General features: G+C 46.6%; 1 protein-coding gene across 4 annotated transcripts in view; it reads left to right on the top strand.

The window, feature by feature from the left end:
• The window catches only part of PEX14 (peroxisomal biogenesis factor 14), a 139709-nt gene that overhangs the window by 96206 nt on the left and 17101 nt on the right, over window positions 1-26402 (top strand). For 3 of the 4 annotated variants that reach the window (XM_059691285.1, XM_059691286.1, XM_059691287.1), the window contains one exon: window positions 18600-18728. The exons of the other annotated variant lie outside the window; for it this stretch is intronic. In XM_059691285.1, the coding sequence (XP_059547268.1) occupies window positions 18600-18728 (129 nt within the window). The remainder of the gene's footprint in view (window positions 1-18599; window positions 18729-26402) is intronic. 4 annotated transcript variants of the gene reach the window in all.

Raw genomic sequence — 26402 nt, 5'->3', positions numbered from 1 at the left:
CCAAAGTGAAAAGTCAGCCAATATAAGTAGAATCATGAACAAAAAATGAACTTTAAAGTCATAGGAAAAATTATTGGAAAGAATGTATATTAAAAAATGGCTGAGCCCTGACCGGAGGTTAGAGCATCAGCCTGTGCACCAAAGGGCTGTGAGTTTGATTCCCAATCAAGGGCATGTACCTGGGTTGCAGGTTTGATCCCCATCCCCTGCCCCAGTTGGGGCATGTGTGGGAGGCAACCATTCACTGTGTCTCTCTCACATCCATGTTTTTCTCTCTCCTTCCCTTCCTTTCTCCCTCCTACTCGAAAAAAAAAAAATCAATGGAAAAAACATCCTCAGGTGAGGATTAACAAACAAAAATGGCTGAAAGGATGCATGGGGAGTTGCAGTAGAGATATCCTATATAATAAAAGGCTAATATGCAAATAGACCAAACTGCAGAACAACCGGTCTCTATGACCTGCACTGGCCACCAGGGGGCATGCGCGGAACATGGCAGGCGTTGGCCACAGTGGGATGGTGGAGCAGGTGAGCAGGGGTGCCAGACCAAGGTGGGTGCCAGTCACTGTCATCGGGGCGAGCCTCTGGTGGCTACTGAAAATTCTTTGCTCCTGTGCGCTGCGGTCCTGCCTGGCACTCACACCTGCTTCTGGCGCAGAAGCCACTGCTCGCTCCCACTGCCAGCACTGGCCCCACTCACACCTGCAGCCAGCGTCGGAGCTGCTACTTGCACCCGCTGCTGGTGCCTGGCACTGGTCCCAATTGCTTGGCACCATTAGCGGGTGCGAGCGGTGGCTTCCAGTCCTGATCACCCCTGAGGGCTTCTTCACTTCCCCCTGCTCCTGAGGGGCAATCAGGGCAGCAGCCACCGCTCGCCCTCACTGCAGTGCTGGCCCCAATTGCTCCGCGCCGTCAGCGGGTGTCAGCGGAGCCAGTGCCGTCAGCGCCTGGGAGCGGCAGCAGCAGGAGCGGGGCTGCCTGCAGACAGAGGACTAGGTTGTGGTGGGAGGGCCGGGTGGGGGCATGGAAGATGGGCTGAGACCCGCCCCTATGCCTACTGCAGCCTCACGGCCCACAGTTCCTTTTAAGATGCACGAACTTGTGCACTGGGCCCCTAGTGGAAGTTATAAAAAAGAATCATGTGGAAGTCTTAAAATCTGCCACTGAAATTTTACTGGATGGGAATAGTAGCAGATTGGGCACAAGAGAAGAAAGGACCCGTGATCTTGAATACAAGTTGATAGAAATCCAAACTACAGTATATAGAGGGGAAAAAAGATTGAAAAATAGGACCAGAGTCCCAACAATGTGTGACACAGAATCAAGTTGCCTAACACATGGGTAATCGCAGTATCAGAAGTTGAGAAGAATGAGGCAAGAAAAAAAAATACTCAAAGAAAGGCTAGCTGAAAAATGCCCAGTTTTGATTAAAACTTCTCTGTCCCTAGCAACCCAGGAAACATGGCCAGCTCTAAGCAGGATAAATACAAAGAAAATAACATCTAGGTATACGTGTAGTGAAACTGCTGGATACTGAAGACCAAGAGGGAACATGATCAGAATGACGGCTGACTTGCAGTCTGAAGCCATGTAGCCCACCAGACAATGGAATGATGTTTTCAAAAAGCTAAAAAAGAAAAACTGTCAACGTAGAATTCTGTACACAGTGAAAATATTCATTAGTCATCAACAAGAATTAAAGATATTTTTAGATAAAAGTTCAGCAACAGGGTTGCCAGCAGACATGCATTGTAATAAATATCAATGGGAGATCTTCATACTGAAGAGAAAATAATATCAGATAGAAGTTTGAATCCCAAGAAGAAACAAAGAGCACAGGGAATGTTAAATATGTGGGTAAATATAAAATACTATTTTAATTTTTAGTCTTAAATCCTGTAAAAGTTAATTGTCTATAGCAATAATAAGGTATTGTTGGATTTATACCACCCATATGTATATATGTATATGTGATAAACATTAGAACATAGGACAAAAATCAGAAGGGGGTGTAAATGAAATTACTGCTTCTTAATGAACTATATTAATACATACAATATGGCACATACAATAATATGCATCATTTTAAGATTCTTTTTTTTAATTAAATATATTTTATTGATTTTTTACAGAGAGGAAGGGAGAGGGATAGAGAGAGTTAGAAACATCGATGAAAGAGAAACAGCAATCAGTTGCCCCCTGCACACTCCCCACTGGGGATGTGCCCGCAACCAAGGTACATGCCCTTTACCGGAATCAAACCTGGGACCCTCGAGTCCACAGGCCGACGCTCTATCCACTGAGCCAAACCGGTTAGGGCCATTTTAAGATTCTCAATATGTAAAGTGGTATAATATTAATTTAGACTATAATTTAGTAAGTTGAGGATGCATATTGTAATTCCTAGAGGAACCAGTTTTTTTTTTTTTAAGTATATATAAATGTCTAGTAGAAGAAGCAATGAACAGCCAAACATTCCTTATTATTCTTGTGCATTCTTTCTTTTTTTTTAATTAAATAAAGAATTGATTAGAGAGGGAGAGAGAGAGAAACATCATTGTGAGAGTGAATCATCAATCTGCTGCCTCCTGCATGCCTCCTCCCAGGGATGGAACCCCAAACCCGGGCATGTGCCCTGATCAGGAATTGAACCGGCACCCTTTTGGTGTATGTGATGATGCCCAGCCAACTGAGCCACACCAGCCAGGGCATCTTACTTATGCATTCTTATGTGCTTATGCAAAATAAACTTTCAGCACTTTTGAGAAAATAATTGGGATCTTTATTGGAATTGTGTCAAACCTTTCAAATTATTTTGAAAAGCCTTTTCCTCTTATTTCAGTACTCTCTTATTTCTCTTTGTAAGGCCCCCCCCCCCCCCCCGCTTCACTGAAAGTTTTCTTTATATAGATCTAACATTCCTTAAGGCTATGCATAGTAATTTTGTTTTTAAAATTTTTCAATTACAGTTTACATTCAGTAATGTTCTGTATTAGTTTCAGATGTGCAATAGTGGTTAGAAAATCATGTACTTTACAGAGTGGACTCACCGATATCTCAGGTACCCAACTGGCCTCATGCATAGTTATTGTAATATCTTGACTATATTCTCTGGGTTGTACTTAACATTCTCTTGACTGTTTTGTAACTATGAATTTGAACTTCTCAATCCCTTTTCACCCAGCCTCCCTGGTCCCCTCCCCTCTGACAACTGTCAGTCTGTTCTTTGTATCTCTGAGTCTGTTTCTGTTTTGTTTGTTTATTTTCTTTAGATTCCACACAGAAGTGAAATCATATGGTATTTGTCTTTCTGTCTGAGGTCAGACATAATGATTTTATATTTCTTATGGCTACTCTGAAAGGAATTTCTTTTCATTTAATTTTTTAATTACTTATTGCTGGTGCATAAAAGTGCTACTAAATTTTAAAAAATAGATATTATATACCTAGCTACCTCATTAAACTTTCTTATTATTATGTTGATTTTTTTAAAATACAGAGTTAGGCAAAAGTAGGTTTATAGTTGTGAGTACACAAAACACTGAGTTTATTCTTGTGTTATTTATTAATTATTGTATTATTTTCCATACGAACAATTGTAAACCTACTTTTGTCCACCCCTATATAATTATATTGTTTGCAAGAGATCATTTTGTGACCTTCTTTCCAACTCTTAGACATTTTAATTTTATTTCCTGCTTTATTTCATGGGGTGGATGGAACTTCAAAAATAGCGTTAAACGTCTGAACAAATATTCAGTGAATGCCCACTACAAGTTGGTCAGTGTTTTAGGCTTTGGGGATACAGCAGCAAATAAATCAGACAGTAATGTTCAACAATATTAGAATCCTTAGAAAACCATAGAAGACAAAAGGAAGGCTACAAAGCAATCCGTGTTTGACAACCGGCGGAGCGTTGTATAGCTAGTCATTGCTATAGGAATGTGCTTCTGGCTGGGTGAACAGAGAAGGTTCTGGTGGTGGCAGAGATGACCCAGAAGCACTGACAGGGCTTGGGTGGGCCTGGGAGAAGCCTGCTGTGGTGGATGGAGCATCAGGCAGAGACTGGAGAATGCAGGTGCATCAGGGCTGAGGGGCAGACTGGTTTGTCTTAGTGCAGGGAGAGCACATGGTAACAGGGCTCCTTGGAGGTTCTAACGAGATATTTCAGAGAGGGGACAAGAAGGTGGGACTGTGGGTTTCCTCCATGCTCCAGCTGGCACCCCAAACCCCAGCAACATTACTCTTATGTTTTGCATGTTGGGATTCCATTTATTTTTTCTGCACAGTTTTGTTGACCACCTGCCAGCTGCCAGTAGAACTAAGCACTGCCCCAGATACTGGGAAGAGAGCCATGACTAAAAGAGCCCCACATCCCTGCCTTCATGGAGCTTGCGTTCTGATGGTGGTAGGAAGGGAGACAGAGTAAGTGGAGCACAATCTTCTAAATATATAAAAGCCTAATATGCAAATTGTCCCCTTGGGAGTTCGATTGCTCGCTATGACGTGCGCTGACCACCAGGGAGCGTGCAGAACGAAGGGAGGCCCCGGCCAGCAGCCAGAAGGCCCTGATCGGCCCTGATCACTGGCCAGGCCTAGGGGCCCTTCCTGCATGAATTTCATGCACTGTGCCTCTAGTGTAAGCATAATGTAAGCAGAGTGCAAACAATGAAGAGTTCGAGGAAGGTTATAATTTTAAATGGAATGATCTGGAAAGACCCCACAAAGGTGACATTTGAGCAAAAACTTGAAGAAAATGAGGAAGCAGACCATGCAGATTTCTGGGGACTGAGTTCCAGGAAAAGGGAACTGCCCTGCAAAAGCCTGAAGAGGGATCCTGTCTGGCAAATTCTAGGAACAGAGAGGAGGCCAGTGTGCAGGCAAGGTGGATGGCAGTGATTGGGGGGGGTGGGGGGGGCATGTCACGGCGCTGACAGGGAGCGGCATGCAGAGCAGTATTGATCCGTGTGAGGACTTCGGATTCACTGCTAGTAAAATGGGAACCGTCCGAGGGTTTTGAGCAGAGGAGTGATATAATCGGACTTAAGCTTTAGTAGGATCACCATGGCTGCTGCATTAAGAACAGTCAGTCAGAGAGCAAGGGTGGGTGCCGGGAGATGGGTCAAGTGGTGGAAGCCCTCAGTCAGATCCCTGAATATTGTCTGAAAGTATATCCCACAGCATATCCCGATTTGTTGGATCTGGAGTCTGAAAGAGCAGCCGAAATTAAGATGTCTCTAAGGCAGGGGTGGGCAAACTTTTTGACTCGAGGGCCACAATGGGTTCTTAAACTGGACCGGAGGGCCGGAACAAAAGCATGGATGGCATGTTTGTGTGAACTAATACATGTTAACACTACTGCTGGTGAAGGAGTGGAGGGGAGAGCAAGAGAACCCTCCGCTCTTTCGGCTCCGCGGGCCGGATAGAACAGCCGAACGGGCCGGATCTGGCCCGCGGGCCGTAGTTTGCCCACGGCTGCTCTAAGGTGTTGGCCTTGTGCCTAGAAGGATGGACTTGTTAACCAGGAGTGGCGCGGTTCCGTGGGGGAGGTGAGCTCAGTGTTGGACATGCTAAATTTGAGATTTCTCTTAGATGTCCAGGTGCAGGTAGAAGGTGGGCAGATGGGTTCATTCGAACTGAGGTCAGAGGAGAGGTCCGAGCCACAGACATATATTTGACAATGTTAACTTCTTGATTTTGATAGTTGTACTGTGGTAATGTGCGAGCATGAATTCCCCCCTCCCCACATCAGTAGATGAACACAGAGATATTTTGGAAGAAATGGGTATCATGTCTGTAACTTAGTCTCAAACAGTTCAGGGAAAGTAATTATATCGATTGATAGAGAATAATAAAGGGTAATGAATTTAACCTCTGAGAAATCTGGGTGAGATATATGAGAATTCTTTGTGCTACTAAGTCTGAAATTATTTCACAATACAGCACTTGTTAAAAGCAAAGGAAAATACCAGCATTTCCAGATAAACAACACTGAGAATCCCTTGCCCGGACACCTCACCGGAAGAAACACGGAGTTCTCAGGCAGGAGAGCGGCCCTGCGTGAACACAGAAATGCAGCAGGGGGGAAGAGCCCCGGGAGGGCAAGTAGGATGAATGCGTGTCCATGTGATAACGTCTTGGCGGTGGGTTTAAAATGCGTGCACATTGAAATGTGCGACAAGAACACAGGCGGAGGGATGGAGTGAAAGTGTTCTCGGTGCTAGAATTGTGGGCAGAGTCAAGGATGGATTGTGACATCCAGGATAATGGTTCTCAAAGATATTAGTCTCAGGACTTCACGCTTGAAAACTGAAGAGCCTCCACTAGGCAACCACCACAGTAGTGATCCCTGCAGACAGGGCCCACCGACGGTGCCAGAACGAGAGGTGGGAGTCTCCTCCACGCCCTCTCATAACTACACAAGGGAAGTTAGTAACTTTACCGTGAGAAGTCCATCAGAAACCACCTTGACTACAAGGAAAAACCTGAGTAAAAAAGTTGGCAAGAAAAGAGAAAAGAGGTCATTAAAGAGATCAAAAGGAACACAAATTGTAAGATGAAAGCTATCAACCCCTGAATTTCAGTATTTAAAATAAATGTAAATAGACTATTCCATTAAAAGCAAAGTTTGTCAAGACGAGATAAAAAACAAAACTAAACCCAATTCACTGCTGCTTACATCAAACACACCTTTATTGAAAAGACACAGGATTAAAAGCAAAGTGATGGAAAAAGATACCAGAAGCATTAACCAAAGGAAACCTGGTCCTAGCATCACACGAGATAGACTGAGAAATGAACGTCAGAGCGGTCATGAGGAGGAAGGCTTACCATTTCTCAGTAAGCAGACCTTTAATATACTCAAACCGGATTTGGACAGAACTGAAACGAGAACTGGATGAAGCCATCATAATGGAAAGTTTTAAAATACCTTTCTTGATAATTGGTGGTACAGACAAAACATTCTAACAACAGAGTTAGCAAACTTAGCCCATTTTTATATGAATATGATACCATATAGAGTGATCACTTCATAAGATGGTATCTTGTACACCTAAAACTAATATAATACTGTGTGTCAACTGTAATTGAAAAGATGTCTTACATTTTAAAGATTATTATATATGCACATACATACCTATGACGCTGTACCCAGTAAAGGCAGTAAGTGCCCAGCCCCATTAGTCATCAGAGAAATGCCCATTAAAATCAGAATGAGCTGTCACTTGATACCCATCAGCACGGCTGAATCTGAAAAACCGAGGGCTTTGGTGTTGCATGTGAAACAGCTGGGACTCTCGTTCTCACTGGTGTGAGCGTAAGTTGGTGTAACACTCAGGAAACTGTCAACAGTACCTGTTAAAGCTGATAACACACATACTTCAGATGACCCAGCAGCTCCCTCAAATAGCTCTGTAAGAATGTTGATAGCAACAGCACTATTCATAGATGGTCCCAAACTGGAAACAGATAAACTGTAAGAACAGCGTAGAGCAGGAGAGTGAATGAGCCATGGCTGCAGCACCAGCGTGGACGAGCCTCACGAGCATAATGCTGAGCCGCAGGGCCCTTCCTACAAGAATGCGTTCTGTTACCCCATTCATATAAGATGGGAAGTAAGCAGGCTGCTCTGGGCTGTTCGCGATACGTGGGCACTAGGGTGGACGTGAGGGAGGCTCCGGAGGCTGTCACTCCGCATTTTCATCCGGGCGGTACTTACGCCATGTTTTCACTGTGCGAGAATTCACTGAGGAGCATGTTTAAGATGTGTGTGCTTCTCTGCATATTGAACACCAACAAAAGTTTACTTAAAACTACAACCAGGCCTTTTTTTTTTTACCTTTTAGAACAATAAAGAGGAAAAGCTCAATAGCATCGTGCAGTCAAGGTTGTGGGAAAGAGCACACTGGTGGGAATGGAAGTGGAAACAACCTCTGAGGAGGGCAGTGTCAGTACTTATGGAGCTGAAAGCTGCCTGGACCGGAGCCTTCCTGCAGGCCAGCCTGGCAGCTGTGCAGATGGCAGACAGGAGTTGTACTTGAATATTTGTCGCAGTAAATGTTCAGTAGGGGGCAGTTAAGTAAGTTATAGTACCTCCATTTAATGGGACCCATACAGCTATTAAACAGAACGGGAGAACTCTATAGATAGTAATATTTTGGAATGCTAATATGTATTAATTTAAAAAAGCAAGGTGTAGAATATTGTTCATACTATGCTTTTATTTGTATAAAAAAACACATACACATACCCACGTATATATTATAGAAAATACATATTATATGAGTATATAACAGCACTTTCATACTCACAGACTTTCTCTAGAAGGTATATAAGAAACTAGTGGCCTTGGCTGCCTATGGAAGGTATAACTGGTGGCCAGGTGGCAAGAGTGGGAAGGAGTTGAATGTTTCACTATAGACCCTTTTATATCTTTATAAGATAGCATGTACTATGGGAATATATCTACTAAATACTAATTTTTAAAATAATTTCTGAGCCCTGACTGGTGTGTCTCAGTTGGTTGGGCATCATCACATGCATCAAAAAGTTGCTGGTTGGATTCCCGGTCAGAGCACATGCCCAGCTGCGGGCTCGATCCCCAGTAGGGGACGTGCAGGAGGCAGCCGATGGATGTTCCGCTCTCACATCGATGATTCTCTTTTTCTCTCCCTCTCCTGTCTATCTCTCAAAATCAATAAAAATCAATAATAATAATAATTTAAAAATATCTCTTAGAAAGGTATTATGTGGGAGACCAGTGTTTTGCCTTGCAATAAGTCTAGTACAGCCACATTTTTCTTCACATTGAAACAGTCTTTGGTTTAACGTGGTTGGCTTTGCATATGCATGTGAAGATGTATGGGAAAATGTCCCGGGACAGGTGCTCAGACTACAAGGGTATGTGGGAATGAATGAGTTGATAAGCAGGCAGTAAGTTCAGCCTTCCCCCCGCGGCTCATTCGAAGACGTCACACTCCTTGAATGAAGTGGTGGGCCCTCCCCACTGTGTCCTCCTCTTTCTTCTGGACGTTCTAAGTTGAATTCAGATTAATTTTAAAATGATGCAATCTTATTGCTTCCTTTTGTTCTTTTTAAAAATGTAATTGAGATCACACTATGGATATATAACATCTGCATTTTATGTCTTAATGTGTCAAAAGCATTTTCCCATGTCGTCAGAAATTGTTCATATGAATGTGAGCATTTGACTATTATTACATTATTGTAATATGTGATAACTTACCTAATCATTCCTCTTTAGACATTTACGTTACTTAAATTTTTTACTATTGTTAAAAATATAGAGATGATCCATCTTTGTACGTTATCCCACACTATTATTTCTTAGAAGTAAAATTGTTGAGTCACAGGACATGGACATTTTTAAATGTTCCTGAGATTGAGGGCTGAATTGTCTTCCCGACGTTGCTTAGTTTGCCCTCCCACAGTGCCCTTGCCAGCTTTGAGTGTTCTCACGCAAAAAGTGGTTTTAGCCCTCGTGGTTGCTAAGTGGTTAGAGTATTGGGCCACAGAACAAAGGGGTGCAGGTTCAATTTCCGGTCAATGGCAGGCACGTTGGTTGCAGGCTTGTTCCCCGGGCTGGGTCAGGGTGCATGTGGGATGCAACCAATCGGTGTGTCTCATATCAGTGTTTCTCTCTTTCTCCCCCTCCTCCCTCCTTTCCACTCTCTCTAAAATTCAATGGAAACATATTCTTAGGTGAGGATTTTTTTTAAAGTCACATTTAATTTGAAAAAGTTCAGTCTTAGTAACCTTACCAACACGTCTAAATGCCTAGGCCTCTGCCAAGCTGAACAAAGGCCTGGAATGCTTCCCCTCATGCTGCGTGGCATTGTGGGAAGGGCCGGGCTCCGAGCCCCCTCACTGGGTTTGTGCCCTGCTCTCCACCACGACACGGGCACCTCAGGTAGGCTGCTGACTATTTGTGTGCCTCAACTTCCTCATCTGTGAAGTGGGTAGAACGCCACTGCCACCTTTGGCCATGTGGGCTAGGCACTGCACAGCCCCACAAGGTGCCATAGACGCAGTGGCACGGAGCCTGGAGTTGTGCACCGCAGCAGCCTGTACAGGGTTAGTGTTGGGATTCAAAGAATTAAAAATGTAAAAAGCTCCTAAAACATTCTTTGACACTGGATTTAATCAATTTTGGCTGTTATTTCTGGGTAGAGAGTGAAAATATGAGTTCTTTATTTTCTCTCTGCTTTTCTTTATTTTCCCTGTTTTTTGTATGTGTGTTTTCTTATCAGTAATGTCCTATTTATATTACAGGTCATATATCTATGTATTACATAAGACTGTATGTATGATAGTAGAAAATAGACCCAGCTTAAGGAATTGGGGTAAGGGGTTTTAGGAAAGCTGCTGCTTAATGGTAGGGAGGCTGGGTCTTGACTCTCCCACTGCCTGGAAAGTAAGCGCTCAGATATCTATGGATTTGAATAAGTGCTAACTGTGTGTCTCTCCATTAACAAGGCTGACCATAGCAACCAGTACCAGACTCACGTGAGCTACACAAACAGGTGGTGACAAAATAATTTAGGTATTGACCTAACAGCACATAGTATGTTTAAAGTGTTAATATCAGGTCAATATGAGGACTTTAACCATGGCAGTTAAAGACTCTAGGGAGTAAGTCGGATACCAAATATAAACCTTCCAATCGCATACTTAAGATTCAGGATGGAAAACAGAACCTGAGTCGAGCCTGGGACGTCCACGGCACTCCGCTGAGTGACCAGAGACCGTGTCTCGTGCCCTGGACTCTGGTAACAGGAATTTCCTCGATGAACAGAAATCCCCCCTCGGTTTGTGCCCCACAGTAGATTGTCTCCTGAATCACGCCGTTTCGAGTGACATCTGAAACAGCGTATGGCTGTCCCTCCCATCCCAAAGCAAATGTTTGTTTTGCTGCGGTGATGGAAACATTGCCACTGGTGAAGCAAATATTTAGAGCTGGAAGAAACACTTCTTCCAGGATGTGCCAAAATAGAGCAGATGCCTGCCTTGTCAAACACATTTTCAAAAAGCCACCTTGTACTTGGCTGCTGTGGTTACAGCCACAATGGGTTAAGCAGGAGGCTAGAAACTGTATGCCCTTGTAGTCCCACACTGGGCACACCTCCTCTTCTGTCTTGGCTTTTCTCTTCCAGAAAGGGAGAACCATTCTAAGTGATTTTGTTTAGGATTAAGATTTTCCCCCCTCCAAATATTTTTTCTTAAAAGTAAATTTAATGTATCCTTTTGCATCAGAAGTATATTCCCACGGAACACGGTGCATAAGAATATGCAGGAAAAGTCTGCCTCAGTCTGTCCCCAGCTACCAGTCCCCTCTTCACCCAGCCCAGTGCTACCCGTTTCTTATCTACATTTTATGCGTAAAACACACAACGAAAATAGATGTGTTTGTATGTGTGTATGCTTATATAGCGGTCCCACGTACCCTTCACCTGGTTTCCCCATGCTCTGTATATTCTTTTTGTTTTTCTGTTTTTGGAAGTGGCTGATTCTAAGACTTTGCTTATTTAACATGTGTTGGCTGTAAGAGAGCAAAGGGGAGCAGGCATGGCAGGCTGCTGCGCCCCCCCCCCCCCCACACACACAGTCAAAAGCGCACTGTGCTGGAATCGGGTCCTGCCTCTGGGGCCCCCGTGGACTGTGGGTAAGTTGCTGCCCGGCTCTTTGATCTGTGAAACAGAAGGAAAAGAAAAGAAAGGGAACAGGAGATGGATCAGATGAGCTCCGACATTTCTTCCGGGTCTGAATTTCTTTGGTTGTCAAAGGTGGTTTTTTTAAAAAAAAACTTCACTGCCTCTTCTAACACGGGAGGAAGATTCAAGTACAGTGAACGGTGTTGGCTAATTTGGCTTTCTGCATACGCACAGCACACCTTAGGTCACCTGGCCTTTGGCCTTCAGGTAGCAGTGATCCCTGGTTATCGTACCCCGTGGTCTTTAAAGGGGCCTGGCCAGTGCAGGGTCGGCAGGCAACGTCCCAGCCTGTTGCCAGGCACCTGCAGGACCTGCACTGCCGGCTGTGACAGTGGCAGCAGTATTTGTCATGCTATTAATCCTTTGGAATTGATGATCAAATACCACAGTCACTCCTCTTTATTTTTGTCTTTAATTTAGCAGAGAGGGATTAAAAGAAAAACACCCTAGACTATAGACCTAAAAATAGACATCACGATGCTGATTGGAAGCCCTCCCAGGCTTTCCTGTGAGAGATCTCAATTTGTGCTACACAGAGGGCAGCTCACTTCTGTCTTGTTCACCAGTTATACTACTCCCCAGGGGAGCTCCATAAATTTTACAGGGAAATTTCCTCCTTATGCGGAAGGAGCTAAGCTCAGTGATGGTGTGGCTGAAATAATTTAGGGCTCCCAGGGAGTACGACCACTGCGTGGCGTAACACATCAGAAGTAAATGTCCAACAAGTTTTGATCTTGGTTGAGTTGGCCACCTCATTGATACCACTGGGCCCTGGATCCTCCGACCCTGGCAGTCGGGTTTGGAATCAAACTGCTCCCCAAAACTTGCACTTAGTTCACTGCTAATCCGGTCCCTCTGTCTGCTGCACTGGCCGTTGCTGCGGAGCTGCCTGCTGGTGTCTGCTGTCTGCACACTAACCCCACGAAACCTCCTGACTTGGACGAGGCTGAGTTTCGCATCTTGCTTCTGCCTCTCTGAGAGTCAGAGCTCATCCCACTGAGTCAGGAGAGCAGACCCGCCTTCCCTTTAGGCTCAGAGCGGAGCAGGGCCGCGGCTCCCGGTCCTCAGGCTGGCGGTGCGGTGCGCTTTGCACTGGCTTTTTACTCAGTGATTTATACTCGGAGACGTGGCTGGGTGATAGCCAGTGTCCTTTTGTCTTTGTGTTTATTTTTCTTGCACGTTCAATGTATTTAAAGGATATATTGTCTTTATGGTTCACTGGGATAAGGAGGGGATTGGTGCAAGTTTTAATGAGAGGCCCTGCTCCCCGTGCTGCGATGAGAATTATATCCCGGGTTAGATATTTTTCTTTCTTCCCTTAGGTGGCAGGAGGCAGTGTTTTGCTTCTTTTTGAAATAGCATTTTTTCAGAACGATCTTCAGAAGGGTACTGAGAGGACACTCGCTTTCGGCATCCTCGGCAACTTTTCCTGCTGTTGGAACTCCTCGTTGGGGAGAGGGGACAGTCTCGCCTCTTGTTCCTGAATGTACATGCCAACGTCAGGATGTGGGAACCGGCCTCCTCCTCAGAGCAGTTTTTAGAAAAACTCTCTCATTCAGGCTAATGATGTTTGGAACTAGTTTGCTCAAAAACTGTTTTGCTACTTGGGGATAGTTAATCAGCAGGAAAAGTGTTTGGTTCATTTGCTTAATATTTTAACCAAGTGAATTAGACAGGTTGGGGGGCTGGGGGAGGGGATTAGGAAGTGGGTGGGGGAGGCCCCATAAACAAGGTGATATATAATATTTTTTTTGTTCTCCTTTTAAATAAATACCGATCAGCTTTATGTTCAGAGACAATAGGAGCCGTTGGCTTAAATTTGCAGTTTACTGTATTTATGGCTGTAATATCAAGGTGCTGCCGTCGTAATTTCATGCCCCAATGAGAAGAGCAAGGTCGAAGCAAATGCTTCCATCGGCATCTGCTAACACACTAACTCATAAACAAGGCCCGGCTGGATCAGGTGGCACGGAATAATACAGGCTAATGAAATACAGCACAGCTTTCCATTACTGTTAGTTTTTACAGTGTCGTCATTACGTGTAATTTATGTTTAAAAAATTCAATTTTATACAAGGCACTGGGAAATAGGGGTCTACAGGTCATCCAACGACTTTTAGAGGCTCTGAGAGTCCTTATTGTGCTCCTCTGTTCCAACAAAATGTTAATAAAATAAAATAAAAATACTTTTTCCCTTTCCCCTCCCCTAACCTTTTCTGAGAGAGTTGATTTTTCTTTTAATGTGGGGAGTCTTTTTAGCCAGCTGTCTTCGCTGCCTCATCTCCGTCCAGAGTGTGCACGGGTAGATAACTAGTTGTTCTGAGAGAGGTCACCCCTGCTCGGTCTCCCTGAATCACCTGAGTCCTGTGAACAGAGGGACTGTGATGGGGAGGACGCTGGCCAGAGTGGCCAGCCCGGAACTGCCGCCCTTTGCCACTGGCCCTCTGGCCCCGTTCCCTAATAAACCTGGGGCTGGCCTGGAAGGTGCTGTCAGGCGTTCATTATCTTGCTTGTGTCCCGGCTCTCCCTGACCTTGCTGTCCTGCTTGTTGTCTGACCTGAGAGATGCAGAGGACACTGCTGTCTGCTGTCTTTCTGCTTCACCTGCTCAGGGCCAGGCCCCTGGCAGTGCCGCGGTCGCGGAAAAGCCCACGCACAGCCCGTCCCACAGAAAAAAGCCAGCCCTCCTCCAGGCCCGTTTGTCTGAGTCCTGGGAAAGGACCTGCCTCCTGCAGCTCAGAGTCCACCGATTGGTTTGGGTTTGTTTGCATTTTAACAAAATGTTTAGAAAAAGAAAGCACATTTGTTTATCTTCTAAGGGATAAAAATAAGCAGGTGTGGCAGCCCCGAGGCCACTCACTTCAGTGGTCCATAGAAGGTAGCTCACTTGCCTGTTCTTTTAAAGGGATCCCACCGTGAAGAAAGTGCTGGAAAAGAAGTCCGTGGCCGGCTTCTGCATAAAGGGAGGCTCCCCATAAAGGGAGCTGGTTCTGGAAGTAATTCCCAGAGAACCGGGGGGTCAGGGCTGGGACTTCACATGCGCAGTGGGGTCTGAACCGAGAGGGCGGCTTTGCAGGTTGGACAGCTGTGACCTTACAGGCAAAACGACAGCCTCTCCGAGCCAGACACCCTGCTCCTCCTGCCCACCTGGGACACGTCCCCCCCGTCCCTTCCTCCTCTGCCTGAAACCAGTGAGTGGATGGGGTCCCTGGGCAGGACTTCCTTAGCTGGCTCCCTGTCAGATAGATTTTCATTGTCAGTGTCACAGATGGGGGAGGGCTGCTGGCTCTTGGAGGCGGCAGAGGTGAGGTTACTGAAGGAGCTGCTACACGCACAGGGCTAGTGATATCAGGTAACGCAGTTGACACCCCAACTGAAAAATTTTAGGTTTTAGTAAAATTGGCTAATTCTCCCAAAGGTAGCAGCTAAAGGAAGACTTGGGGCAGACGGGAGGGGAAGAGGTTTGCCTGCCATAGACTGACACCCTTAGCTCCATCTCTGCTCAGCTCAGCCCTTGCTCGGTCCCTGGGTTGTTAGATTATTTCTTGCAGATAGCAATCAACTGGAAGGAAGTGTGTGTGTCTAATTTGCATGAGATTATTTAAAACAAAAAAAAAAGGTCTGCATTAGTCAGGGTGATGGTAAACAACGCAAAGAGATGCCTTTTATAATGTAGCCAGGGCCTCAGCTTTCAGAGCCAAATATAATTCACTTACAATTGGCAGTTTCCTTTATTATTCCTTTTAACCTTTTGGATTCTGCAAGGTCTCACTCTGAGCTCTCCGGTGTTTCTCAGTGGGAGTGGGTGGCGCCTGGATGTGTCGTGTGGGTTCTGTGGCAGCACCTCATCCCTAAGCGTAAGGCCATTCAGCACCAGGAGCCCAGGACTGGGGAGAGAACCGTGTGTTCAGAGAGGTGACCCCTCCGCCCCTCCACTCAGGCTCCAAAAGTCCCAGCCCATTCAACCGAGAGGTCCACCTGTCGAGCCCTGACCCTGGTCACCCTCCCTAAACTGGGACACGCCAGAGGAAGAGGCACTGTGAAGGGTGGGCCGCAGCCTGCGGGAGGCTTCGGGTCTATTCGGGGTTAGAATGCTAGGATGAGATTAGGTCACCTACCCTTTTCACTCCGGGGGTGTTCAAAAAGTTGCCCAGGTGTCATTGCAGGGAGGACCCAGGTGATAAGCCGTGAAACAGCATCCATGGGCTCCTCCCTGTGGGTGGGGTGTCACATGGGATTGGGGGGGAAAGAGGTTTAGTCCTTGTCTAAACCTCCTCCCTAAGATTGAAGACTTGAGACTTCATTGTGCAATTGTGATGTGACTGTGCTGTAGTGGGGAGCCCCTGGGCTGGAGGTGGAAAGCCCCACTTGTCACCCGGCAGTGCCATGCCCTTAACTCGTATGCTTTGAGGCATATTTTTCACCTTCCGTGGGCCTCCGTTTTTTTAATCTGTTAAATGAAGGCAATGACTGGGATAATGGTTCAGCTCTGAAATTATATTGTTCAGTGAGATCATTAAAATGCTTATTTTTTTAAAAAAAGAAAAATGATTCACTTTATGTAACTAAATCAAAATCCTGACTCTCGGAGGACTAGGGATATCACTTCCAGCCAATGTAAATTTAGGGCATCAAATGATAAGGCCTCTGAAAAACAAGAGCTTGGAGGATGTGCTGATGCCCTTTTAACCGCGGCCTCACTCCTGGGCTCGGCTGCAATAATGCAAGGAACATGTTTTATTAGGAAAATAGGCTTCGGCACAGCTCAGAGCCAGAGGGCAGAACAACGGGCAGGGAGTCCTGTCCCTTTAACCAGCTCCGGCTCTCAGGGCCTCAGCCCAGCCTGCAACTCACTGTATATTTCCCCAGCGTTAGACATTATCGTACTTGTTTATATTTGAAAGAGCCAAAAGGGAAAATGAGAATGCAACTGAATGCTCCTTTTGGGAAAATTATCCTTATTTGCAGCCAGCGGCTGACAAGGCACACGCACCACCAGGTTTGTAGAGTCCGTGGCGCACCAGTGACCGGCAGCCTGTGCTGACGGCGCTTGGCCGCTTTCTTTCCCGGTGGCTGTGCGGACTGGTTAAAGCAGCATCTTCTCTGCTAGCACCCTGACGGGGGTTCCCTTCCTGTCTGGGAGGGGACGTGTTCTCAGTTTTTCCTCGGCTTGTCTGTCTCTCCTGCCCTGTGCTGGGGAGGTGAGATGACGATCAAGCAGCCCCTTTGCAGTCAGCTGGGGGCTGGGGAGGAGGGACGTGCCCCATCTCGCCCATATGCGCGGATCTAGCCTCTGCATTGTGAAGGACCTCAGTGCCCGTAGACGACCCTCCTTGCCCCCTGGCAGCCTTTCCATCTGCCCTTCAATCTGCCGAGAGACCTCACAGAGCTGTGGCCTGGCCTGTGTGTGCGGAGAAGGGGGAGAGCCGCAGTGTTCAATGGGGCCACATCTCAGCTGCCCAGCACAGGGAGGCGAAGGAAGGGGCCGGGGCGGGCTGGAGCAGTCCAGGCATCCTCCCCAGAAAAGTTTGTGGGGCGGCTGCAGCCCACTCACGCCGCGCTGTAGAGCATTAATGTGCTCCATCTAGTAGCCCCTTGGCACGGAGCGTGCGGCACAGGCTTCGGAAGATGCTGATCCTCAGAACCTCCTGTACTTACGTCATCCACCCCCAGGGGCAGATAGACCGCGCTGTGGCCTCTAATGGAGGCTGCTGACCAGATGTGGAAAAGCTCCAGGCTCTCGTTTAAAAGCTCCGTGTTGCGGCCGGCCTGGATATTGGGATTCCCGGAACAGCACGGCCGGCCGGAGCGGTCTTTCATGGCGTGGCCTAGCCGCGACCTCCCACCTGCCTTTTCCTCTCTCCGTGGTGAGAGCGATCGCACGCGCACGTTACTTCCGAGCTGCCCCTCGGGAGAGGTTTCTCCCACCCATGTGCGCATTTGTTCCTCGCTTTGGGCTGGTTGGTGCCCTCCCTCCTCCCGCAGAGCCAGCGCCCCAGGCTGCCTCGGAAAAGCTTCCGGCCGTGTGCCCCCTGGAAATGGGGTCCGCCTGGGTCTTCCACTTGCCTTTTATTCCTCCCTGGGTTCCTCCGTGGGCAAATCCTCTCCACGTGTTGTAGCCACTGCAGATGGCGCCCTGCTATTTCCTCAGATCCCGTGCGCAGCGTGGTGTAGAGTGTCGGGAAGACTAAAAAAAAAAGGGGGGGAAATGAAAAACTAGCCAAAGGCGATATAGGCAGCCTGTGATAGGCTAGAGTAATAATCATCTCAAAGTTTGGGCCTGGCCTTGTTTTGATCTGTTTTCTTGTTTTATTTTCTTCTTTACATTCTATATCCCATTCATACTAATCACAGTCAGTCCTGATTTTTCTTTTTATTTCTGCATTTGTCATAAAATAAAGCAAATTATTCCCGTCTTCGGAAACGATCTAGACTAATTAGTCGTCTCACCCAATAATTAGTTTTTTGTTTCCCTGTCTGTTTTCATGCATTATTGTTAGTTTTTTCCCCTCTTTTTTTTAACACCATTACAGATTAAAATGAGCCACATTTGCAGTTGATGGTATCTGTTTTCAGGGGAAGAATGGAGAATTGCAGTACAGAGCGACTTCAAAAGCAGCAATAAACTCAAGGATAAATTAAGGAAATTGAATGAGCCACATTTGGAAGCAGTGTTGAGGCTAATATTCTGTCGCTTAAGGTTAAATTGCAACTGAGAGAGGTTCCAGAGAATCCGAAATCGGAGAGGCAACTTCCCAGGATGCTAGGCGTTCCGTGGCTATCGGGGTCTTTTCTCAATGCAGATTTCGTAGCAGCCGTGGGCAGTGGGCAAGGTACTCACCTGCAATCGTGTGCTCTTCTCCCCCAGGGCTGACGGACGAAGAGATCGATGTGGCGTTCCAGCAGTCGGGCACGGCGGCCGACGAGCCTGCGGCCTTGGGCCCAGCCACACAGGTGGTTCCTGTCCAGCCCCCTCACCTCATGTCTCAGCCATACAGTAAGTCGCCCACTCCAGCTCCTGCTTTCACCTTGATTGGATGCAGGGCTTGGGCAAGAGCAGTGCTCCCCTCTCCCAGACTCAGCAAGCCGGGGAGCTGGGAGGCGTAGCCGGCGGCTCCTGTGTTTTTCCCAAAGAATGTGACACACCCAAACCTTCTAGACAAACTTTGAAGTCTGTGACAAAGGTTTAAGAGACGAGGGACCAGAATAAATGAGTTTATTAATGTGTTGTGTCAAGTATTATGGTTACAAGTAAGAATCTATCAAAGTACGCATTGGCTCAGTTTCCATTTTCTTAGAGCAGTGCTTTTGCATGTCATTGTTGCTCTAAGAGGAACGAACATGAACTTTGGATTCATGAGTGCATTCTCGTTTGCTCGCTAAAATAACTTGCCTCCCTATTTTATTTTTTAAAGTTCATATTAGTAGATTTAGATTGCCCCCTCCTCCCTCTCTCCCTCCCTCCCTCCCTCCTTCCCTCCCTCCTTCTCTTATCCTGGCTATACCATGTATATTTATGCAGTGGCAGTCTGTTAGAAAATTTCAGATTAGATGTAAATGTCCTTTTTGTATGTAGTGTTTACTTATAACATGAGACCATGACCCACAGGAGGTTTTGTTGTTTTTAAATAAGAGCTGTTTTAGGAATTGAGGTTCTTTAAACTAGTAATAAATGTACACCTCAAATACAGCCAGAACCCCTTCTTTCAGTCACCTGTACAAAGTCTAAAAAGGTTAAAATTGACTCCAAAGTGATGAAAAATAGCTCAGTTTTGTGTCTTTAATGTAACTCAGCTTTGAATTTGCCATCTTTCAAAATGCCTTTTGTATAATTGTCTGTCTTGGAAGTTTTATTTTTTCAAAACATGATTTAAAACGATGTTAGCTATCAGATTTTAAAAGGTGTGATTTAAACCCCTGCCGCATGGTCTGGAGCTCCTGTCTGGCTCACTCTGCCATCCTCCCTGGCTCAGCCCCAGCGGGGGCGACATCGTTGTGCAGAGGCAGGGCTGGGCAGTGGTTAGAGCCGCTCGCTGTGTGTACCCCGCTCTCATTTAGACTGTTGCTTGCTTTTCTTGTGCATGAGGCCGAAGGGGTGAGACCAGGTCACACACACTCACATGCTCTCATCTGTGGTCGCCTTGTCTGACAAACCACTGGTGTCATGTGGCCTGAGACGAGAGGAACATGCCTCGTGGTGAGCCTTGTCCTGCGGCTCCGGAGTCAGTAGCAGCTGCCTGTCGGCCTGGAACTCTTTCCTCCTTCCTGGCCAGCATTCTTCCCCACCCATTGTGTTTGCTTTGGGTCCCTAACCATACTCTGTGTTTCCTTTTAACCAGAGATCAAGTCTCCACACTTTGCTTACTGTGTCCCTGGCCCAGCCGTTGAGTGGGATTTGTTGAGGACGGGCAGTGGCAGCTGGGGTGCAGAAGTTTCTAAGATGCACATCTGTTCTATTCCAGCTGTTTCCTCTAGTGCTTAATACCAAACAGGTCTCTCGGCTACTTGAAAACTTCTTGCTCAGGACAGTGTTCTGGCTGATCACAGAGTTGGCCTAACACATCCTGCGCTTGCCTCCTGTGAGTAGACACAAAGGGTTAAACTGTTCGTCTTTCTGAAAGAGGCAAAGCCTGGGATGGGGAGGGGCGGCTTAGTCGTTTAAATCATCCTCTGTCCGGATCGCTCTGAGAAAAAGCATTACCCGGTTAGGTATTTAGGTAGGAGTATTTTTAAGAGTCTCCCAGCCCTAAAAATAAAATACATCTTCTTAGAGACAGACTCCTTCCTGCACTGACGCTGGTGTAAAAACAATGGGAATGGCAATTCTAAATACCTGCCGCTTTAGTGTCACCGGGGAGGGTCATTCTTCTTGTGCCGCTGCCCGCTCCCTCCAGCTCCGGGCTGGCGCTGCCTCTTCACTTCTGTACTTTTGCCAAGAGGTGTCAAAACTGCTCCAAAAAAAAAAAAAAAAGCTTGATTTTGATTAATATAGAGAAAGAAGACTTTGCCTGACTGATAATAAAACTGATAAATGACATTTGAATTACTTGTAGCAGTAATTTATTACATAAAATATCTTTTATTTGACATGCGATTAGTTGCTGGAAGCATCACTCAACCTGACGAGTTTAAACACGCTCTAAAATGAACCCCAGTAAAAACCAGGGCTGTCTGCGCCGGCGTTATGAAATACACTAATCCTGGAGTGAGGGGAAATCTGACTTTAAATATTTAAATGATTAATTGGGTTTATATATTTTTTTTACCTTTCTAACCCCCTTAATTACAAGCAAACTCAGGGGAGTTTCTGAACTAGGTGTGCAATCTGCATGCTTATCGCCGAGGCATTGTCTGCGTCCTGGGAGGGATTTATGGCCTCCATTCATGTGTGTTCCTGCCGGTTTACATCTGGAGCTCAGGCAGCCCTTCCCTTCACGTTTCTTGACTTTTTAAGGACATTCTCTCCCTGAGCCCAAGTCTAGAAAATGGGATTCTCTGGGCTCAGCCCCAAATGCTCACGTCTTGGGGAACGGTAGCTTTTCCGAGATCGCTGCAAGGAGCCCAGTGTCCTGGATTGTCACCTCTGGGCTAGCCCGTCCTCCTGCTTGGTGACAGATGTCCTACTCGGTGCTTCTTTTGGTATCTCTGCTCTTTGGTGATTGTGGTGGAACTTGAGGTGGTAGTAAATGCCAGTGTCAGCAAAGAGAACATGGAGACCTACCAGAATGGTCAGTTCCTCAGTGTTTGTGAAGCACCTACTGTGTGCTCAGGACAGTATGGTGGGATTTGAAACATGATCTTTAAGGATCTTACAGGCTCTCTGGGAGAGAGAAGATAAACTCGCAAGAAAAGGATAATAATATAAGACATGATTAAATGCCAAAATTAATTATACAGACAAGAAAATTCCACAAGAATACAGAAAAGAGAAGAATGAAGAAGTCAGAAGGCTTTGTGAAAGTGGGAGGAGGTAGCACCACGGGGAAGCTTGGTGTCACAGGGGGTGAGAATAAACTGAGAAGGAAGTCGGGAGAGCCCAGGAAAAGCCAGGCCGAAAGCAGAAGAAATGTGACATTCTGTGCTCCTCGGTCTGGTTTCTTCTTCTCGACTTGGAAGCAGGAATCTGTGTGTGTGTGTGCAGTGCCTAGCACGGCCCTGAATGGAAAGTCCTGATAAATGTTTGCTTGATTGATTCGTTCCAAGCTGATTTCTCCTCTTTCCTCCAGAGAGACAAGAAGCAAGGTAGCTTTGAGATAGAGGCAGGACCGGTGTGAATTTTGTGGAATAATAATTTTTTTCCTTAGGCCTTTCCAAGACAGACCTCCAGCTTCAGTTGCCTCTTAAAATAGGATGTAAATGGGGTTGGGGAAAGGTTTTGACATTTCATTAGAAATCGTGAGAGAGAAAGTGTGTTCTTTCTCAGTTGTTTCTCTTATAGCCCATATAGCCTTATACACTTTCCCTCTTAATTCACTGAGCCGGCACGTATTATGGAAGGCCTGCTATGTGCCCGGCACTGTGCTAGGCCCCGGGGAGGGAGGGTTAACAAGGCCTCGCTAGTCGCTCTCTCCAGTTGCTGTTGTCTGATGGTAAAGGCAGGTGAGCGAACGCAGCAGTGCCTGAGCTCGGCCCAGGTGAGGCCAGTGGCACAGATGAGGTGAAGGACAGCAGGACCTGGGGGACGACTGGTGCAGTGAGCAGACAGGATGGACAGGAGCCTCTGGGCAAACAGCCTGGGATGGGAGTGTCAGATGAGAGGACCCGAGAGGGAGGCAAGAGCCAGGCCACCCCCCTGCTGGAAGACAGTCAAAGCACATTGGGTTTCTTACTTTGAAATGCATCATTAATTATTTTTGAGGCAGTATTACCTATGTGACTATATTATTCTTAGGCCAGTGTTAAAATTATTGTCTCACCTGAGCAGATGCTGCAGGGGGGCCAGGGAAGGCCCCTGGGAGTGTATAGACAAGGCAGTCAGATGCTGCGCCCGCCCGGTTGCTGTTCAGCGGGGCAGGGCAGCTCCGCCCCTGCAGGGCGTGTCTCAGCTGCCTCTACTCCGGCTAGGGTGCACTAGGGTGGCCGTCCCCCTCGGCTCCGCCAGCCCCTACCCCCACCACGATGCTCTGAAATGTTCATTCACTCTGAGCTGGAGCTCAAGGGCTTGTTATGTTTTGACCTATGACCCGAGGCTCTGTCTTAGCAGGTGTTCCAGAAATGCTTGTTGAGCGGATAAATGGGGGTGGAAATGCACTTCAGAATTGAAAGGCTGTCCAGTCAAACCAGCAGCTCGGGGCAGCCCCGGGAGCCAGCGAGGCCTCCGGGGTGCTTGGTCGTGCAGGCTGTGGAAGGAGAGGACAGGCCTTGACACTGACTAACGCGAGGGAAGCACAGTGTTTGGGGAAATGCACGAAGACCAACCCACGCCATGTGGCATATGTGATTGGTGAGAGTTGACCAACAACGGAACCCTCGAGTGCCAGCTAGGTGAGTGCCAGCTAGGTGAGGCCGTCCGGAGGAAGCAGGGCTGGAGCTGGGCTCTGAAGGCCAGTCAGCGAGGGCTGGAAGGAGAGCATCCCTGGGGGTGCAGCGAGGGCGGGGGCGGGTGGTGTGTGCGAGCCACTCTGCAAGTGACATTCCCACCAGGAAATGAAGTGGGGAGACTCCCATTTTCCCTCCCATTTCCCTCTCTGCCACTTTAGCACACAAATCTCGCTTTTTGCTACATAAAAGCTGCCGATTTGTCTATGAAAAAAAAAACTTCTCTGATTTTTAAGGAAATAGCTTAAAACACAGCTTTTCAGGGGCCACCACCCTGTCCGCTGTGTTGGCCGCATGTTCCACCCAGGCAGGTGCCGTGTGGGTGCCGGTAATGCCGTGTGCGGACAGCCCCGGGCGAGTGTTACGGGAAAGAGCGGAGTGGCAGAGCCCTTCCAGGGGGCTCTTAGGCCGGGAAAGGGTCTTTGGTTGGTGGCAGCCAGGATTATGTGCTGACAATGCAGCGGTGTTCATTTTATAAGGTTCTTCTGCAAATAACAGAAAACCCAAAATAAAAGTGGCTTAAACAAAATAGAAGGGTATCTCTCTGTTATGGAAACCTCGGCAGTGCAGGCTCTGATGTCAGGGCCCCAGCTCCTCCCAGGCTCTGCGTCCCTGACACCTGGCTGGCGGCATCCAGCTTGTGCTGTGGGTGACTGCTCAGCCCCACTGTCCCTCTGCCGTCCAGCCAGCAAGGGGCCGGGGGGTGGGGGGTCAGGAAGGGCAAGCTCCCTTCTGAGGACACTTCCTGGAAACTGCCCACATCACTGCCACTTTCTCGCCATTGGCTAGAACTCAGTCACGTGGTCACACCGGCTGAAAGGGAGGCTGAGAATCCAGTCCTTGTGCTGGTGGGCATGTTCCCAGCTTTCCTAGCTCATGGAGAGTTGGAGTTAGAATAAACACTGAATTTAGCATAATGGCTGCCTCTGGGTGGAGAGGAACACCTGGAGCTTCTGTGGTGTTTGGAAAGTTCTACCTGGTAAAGTAGGTGGGTCTAGGATTGCTCATTTCATTATCACGCTTCAGCACTTATGTAAATGTTATCTCCTTTTGTATGTGTCAAATATTACAGGATGCATTTTTAAAAGTTGAATTGGAATTCATAGGCCTTGCTTTTTTCCTTGGTCTCAGCTGCTAACTGAGCAGAGAGATAACTTAGAATCTACTCTGCTAGGTATGTTCTCAATCACTGCTAACTTCCTGTAGCTCCCTTTAAAAAAAAATGTGGACATACTTTTTAAAAAATCAGCTTTATTGAGGTATAATGTGCAGAAAAGAGAATGCACCGATTTTAATTCTGCGATTTGAGTTTTGACAAGTGTGGACTCCCGTGTAGCCATCACCACATTGTAAACATTTCCAGTACCCTACAAGGTTCCCTGGTGCCCGTTCCCAGCTGATTTCAGCCCACCCGGACTCGGGCAGCCACTGGTCTGCTTTCTGTGGCTTCTGATTAGACTTATCTTTCCTAGAGTTTGATATAAATGGAATCATACAGTATGTACTCCTTCGTGTCTGGTTTCTGTCGCTCAGCATGATGTTTTTGAGAGTCATCCAAGTTGTGTGGATCAGAAGTTCCTTTTTATTACAAGTGGTATTGCATGGTGTGGACGCACCAGTTTGTTTATCCATTCACCAGTTGATGGCCTTTGGGCTGTTTCCAGCTTCGCACTATTACGAATAAAGCTCTTGTGAATATTCGTGTACAAATCTTTGTATGTTTTTTCCCCTCTTCAGTAAATGGCTAGGAGTGGAATTGCAGGGTCATATGTTAAGTGTAAGTTTAACTTTATAAGAAAGTGCCAAACTGTGTTCTAAGTGGTTGTACCATTTTGCACTCCCTTCAGCAGTGTATGAGAGATCTCGTTTGTTTCATAGCCTCACCAGCAGTTGGTGTTGTCAGTCTCTTTCATTTGAGGAGTTTAATGTGTCGGGGTGTCTCAGAGTGGTCTGAGTTTACATCTCTGTGATGACTGATAACGTTGAGCATCTTTTTGTGCTTGTTGTTATGTGCATATCTTCTTTTGTGAAGTGTCTGTTTCAGTCTTTTGCCCATTCTTAATTTTCTTCTAATTATTGAGCTGGAAGAGTTCTTTAAGTTTTCTGGATTCAGGTTCTTGTCATATATATATGTGTATTGTTAGTATTTCCTCTCAGTCTGTGGCTTGCTTCCCCCCACCCCCCCCTTAACAGTGCTTTTTGAAAAGCAAAAGAATTTAAATATCATGACAACCATTGATCTTTTCTTTTTCTTTTTCAATGTATGGGTTTTTGTGTCCTAAGAAGCCTTTGCTTACCCCAAGGTTGGCAAGTTTTTCTCATAGAAGTTTTATAGTGTTCACTTTTATGTTGAGATCTGTTTCATTCTGTTATTTCTGTGTGTGGTGTAAGGTGAAACTTAAGGTTTGTTTTTCCCTTTGCGGATATCCAGTTGTGCCAGCATTGAATTATTTGACACTTTAGTAAAAATTAGTTGTTTATATATACACTAGAGGCCCAGCGCGCAAAATCGCGCGAGACCCAGACCCACCACGCCATGGGACCCCAGACTCCGCTGTGCAGCCACAGGAGCGGAACCCCAGACCCGCCACGCCGTGAGACCCATCAGTGCACCTCCGGGTGACCAGTCGTTTGGTCGTTATGGTGTTATGGCCACAGGCCTTTTATAATATAGATGGGTCTGGGTTAGATATTTTTTAAACAAAGCTTTTGAAGTATATTTTACATATCCTAAAACTCACCCATTTCAAGTGTATAATTCAATGATTTTTAGAGCACTTTTATCCCCCAAATGGGATCCATCGTGCCCTCTTATTATTAACCTCACCTCCAGCCCTAGGCAGCCACTAATCTGTCTGTCGCTATGACATTACCTGTTCTGGACATTTCAAGTAAGTGGAATCGTACACTGTGCAATTCCTTGTGGCCCGCTGCTTTTCAAAGGAGCATAATATTTTTGAGTTTCATCCATGTGGTGGCATGTAGCAGTACTTCATTCCTTCTTGTTGCTGACGAGTATTCCACTGTACGGATGCACCACGTCCCGTCTCTCAGTTCACCAGTCGATGGACATTTAGGTTGTCTCCAGTTTGGGCCAACTGCTGCTAAGGACGTTTGTGTGCCAGGCTTGTGT

The sequence above is a fragment of the Myotis daubentonii genome, chromosome 3 (assembly GCF_963259705.1).
Source record: "Myotis daubentonii chromosome 3, mMyoDau2.1, whole genome shotgun sequence".
NCBI classification, from domain to species: domain Eukaryota; kingdom Metazoa; phylum Chordata; class Mammalia; order Chiroptera; family Vespertilionidae; genus Myotis; species Myotis daubentonii.
This window is presented reverse-complemented; position numbering and strand designations above follow the sequence as displayed.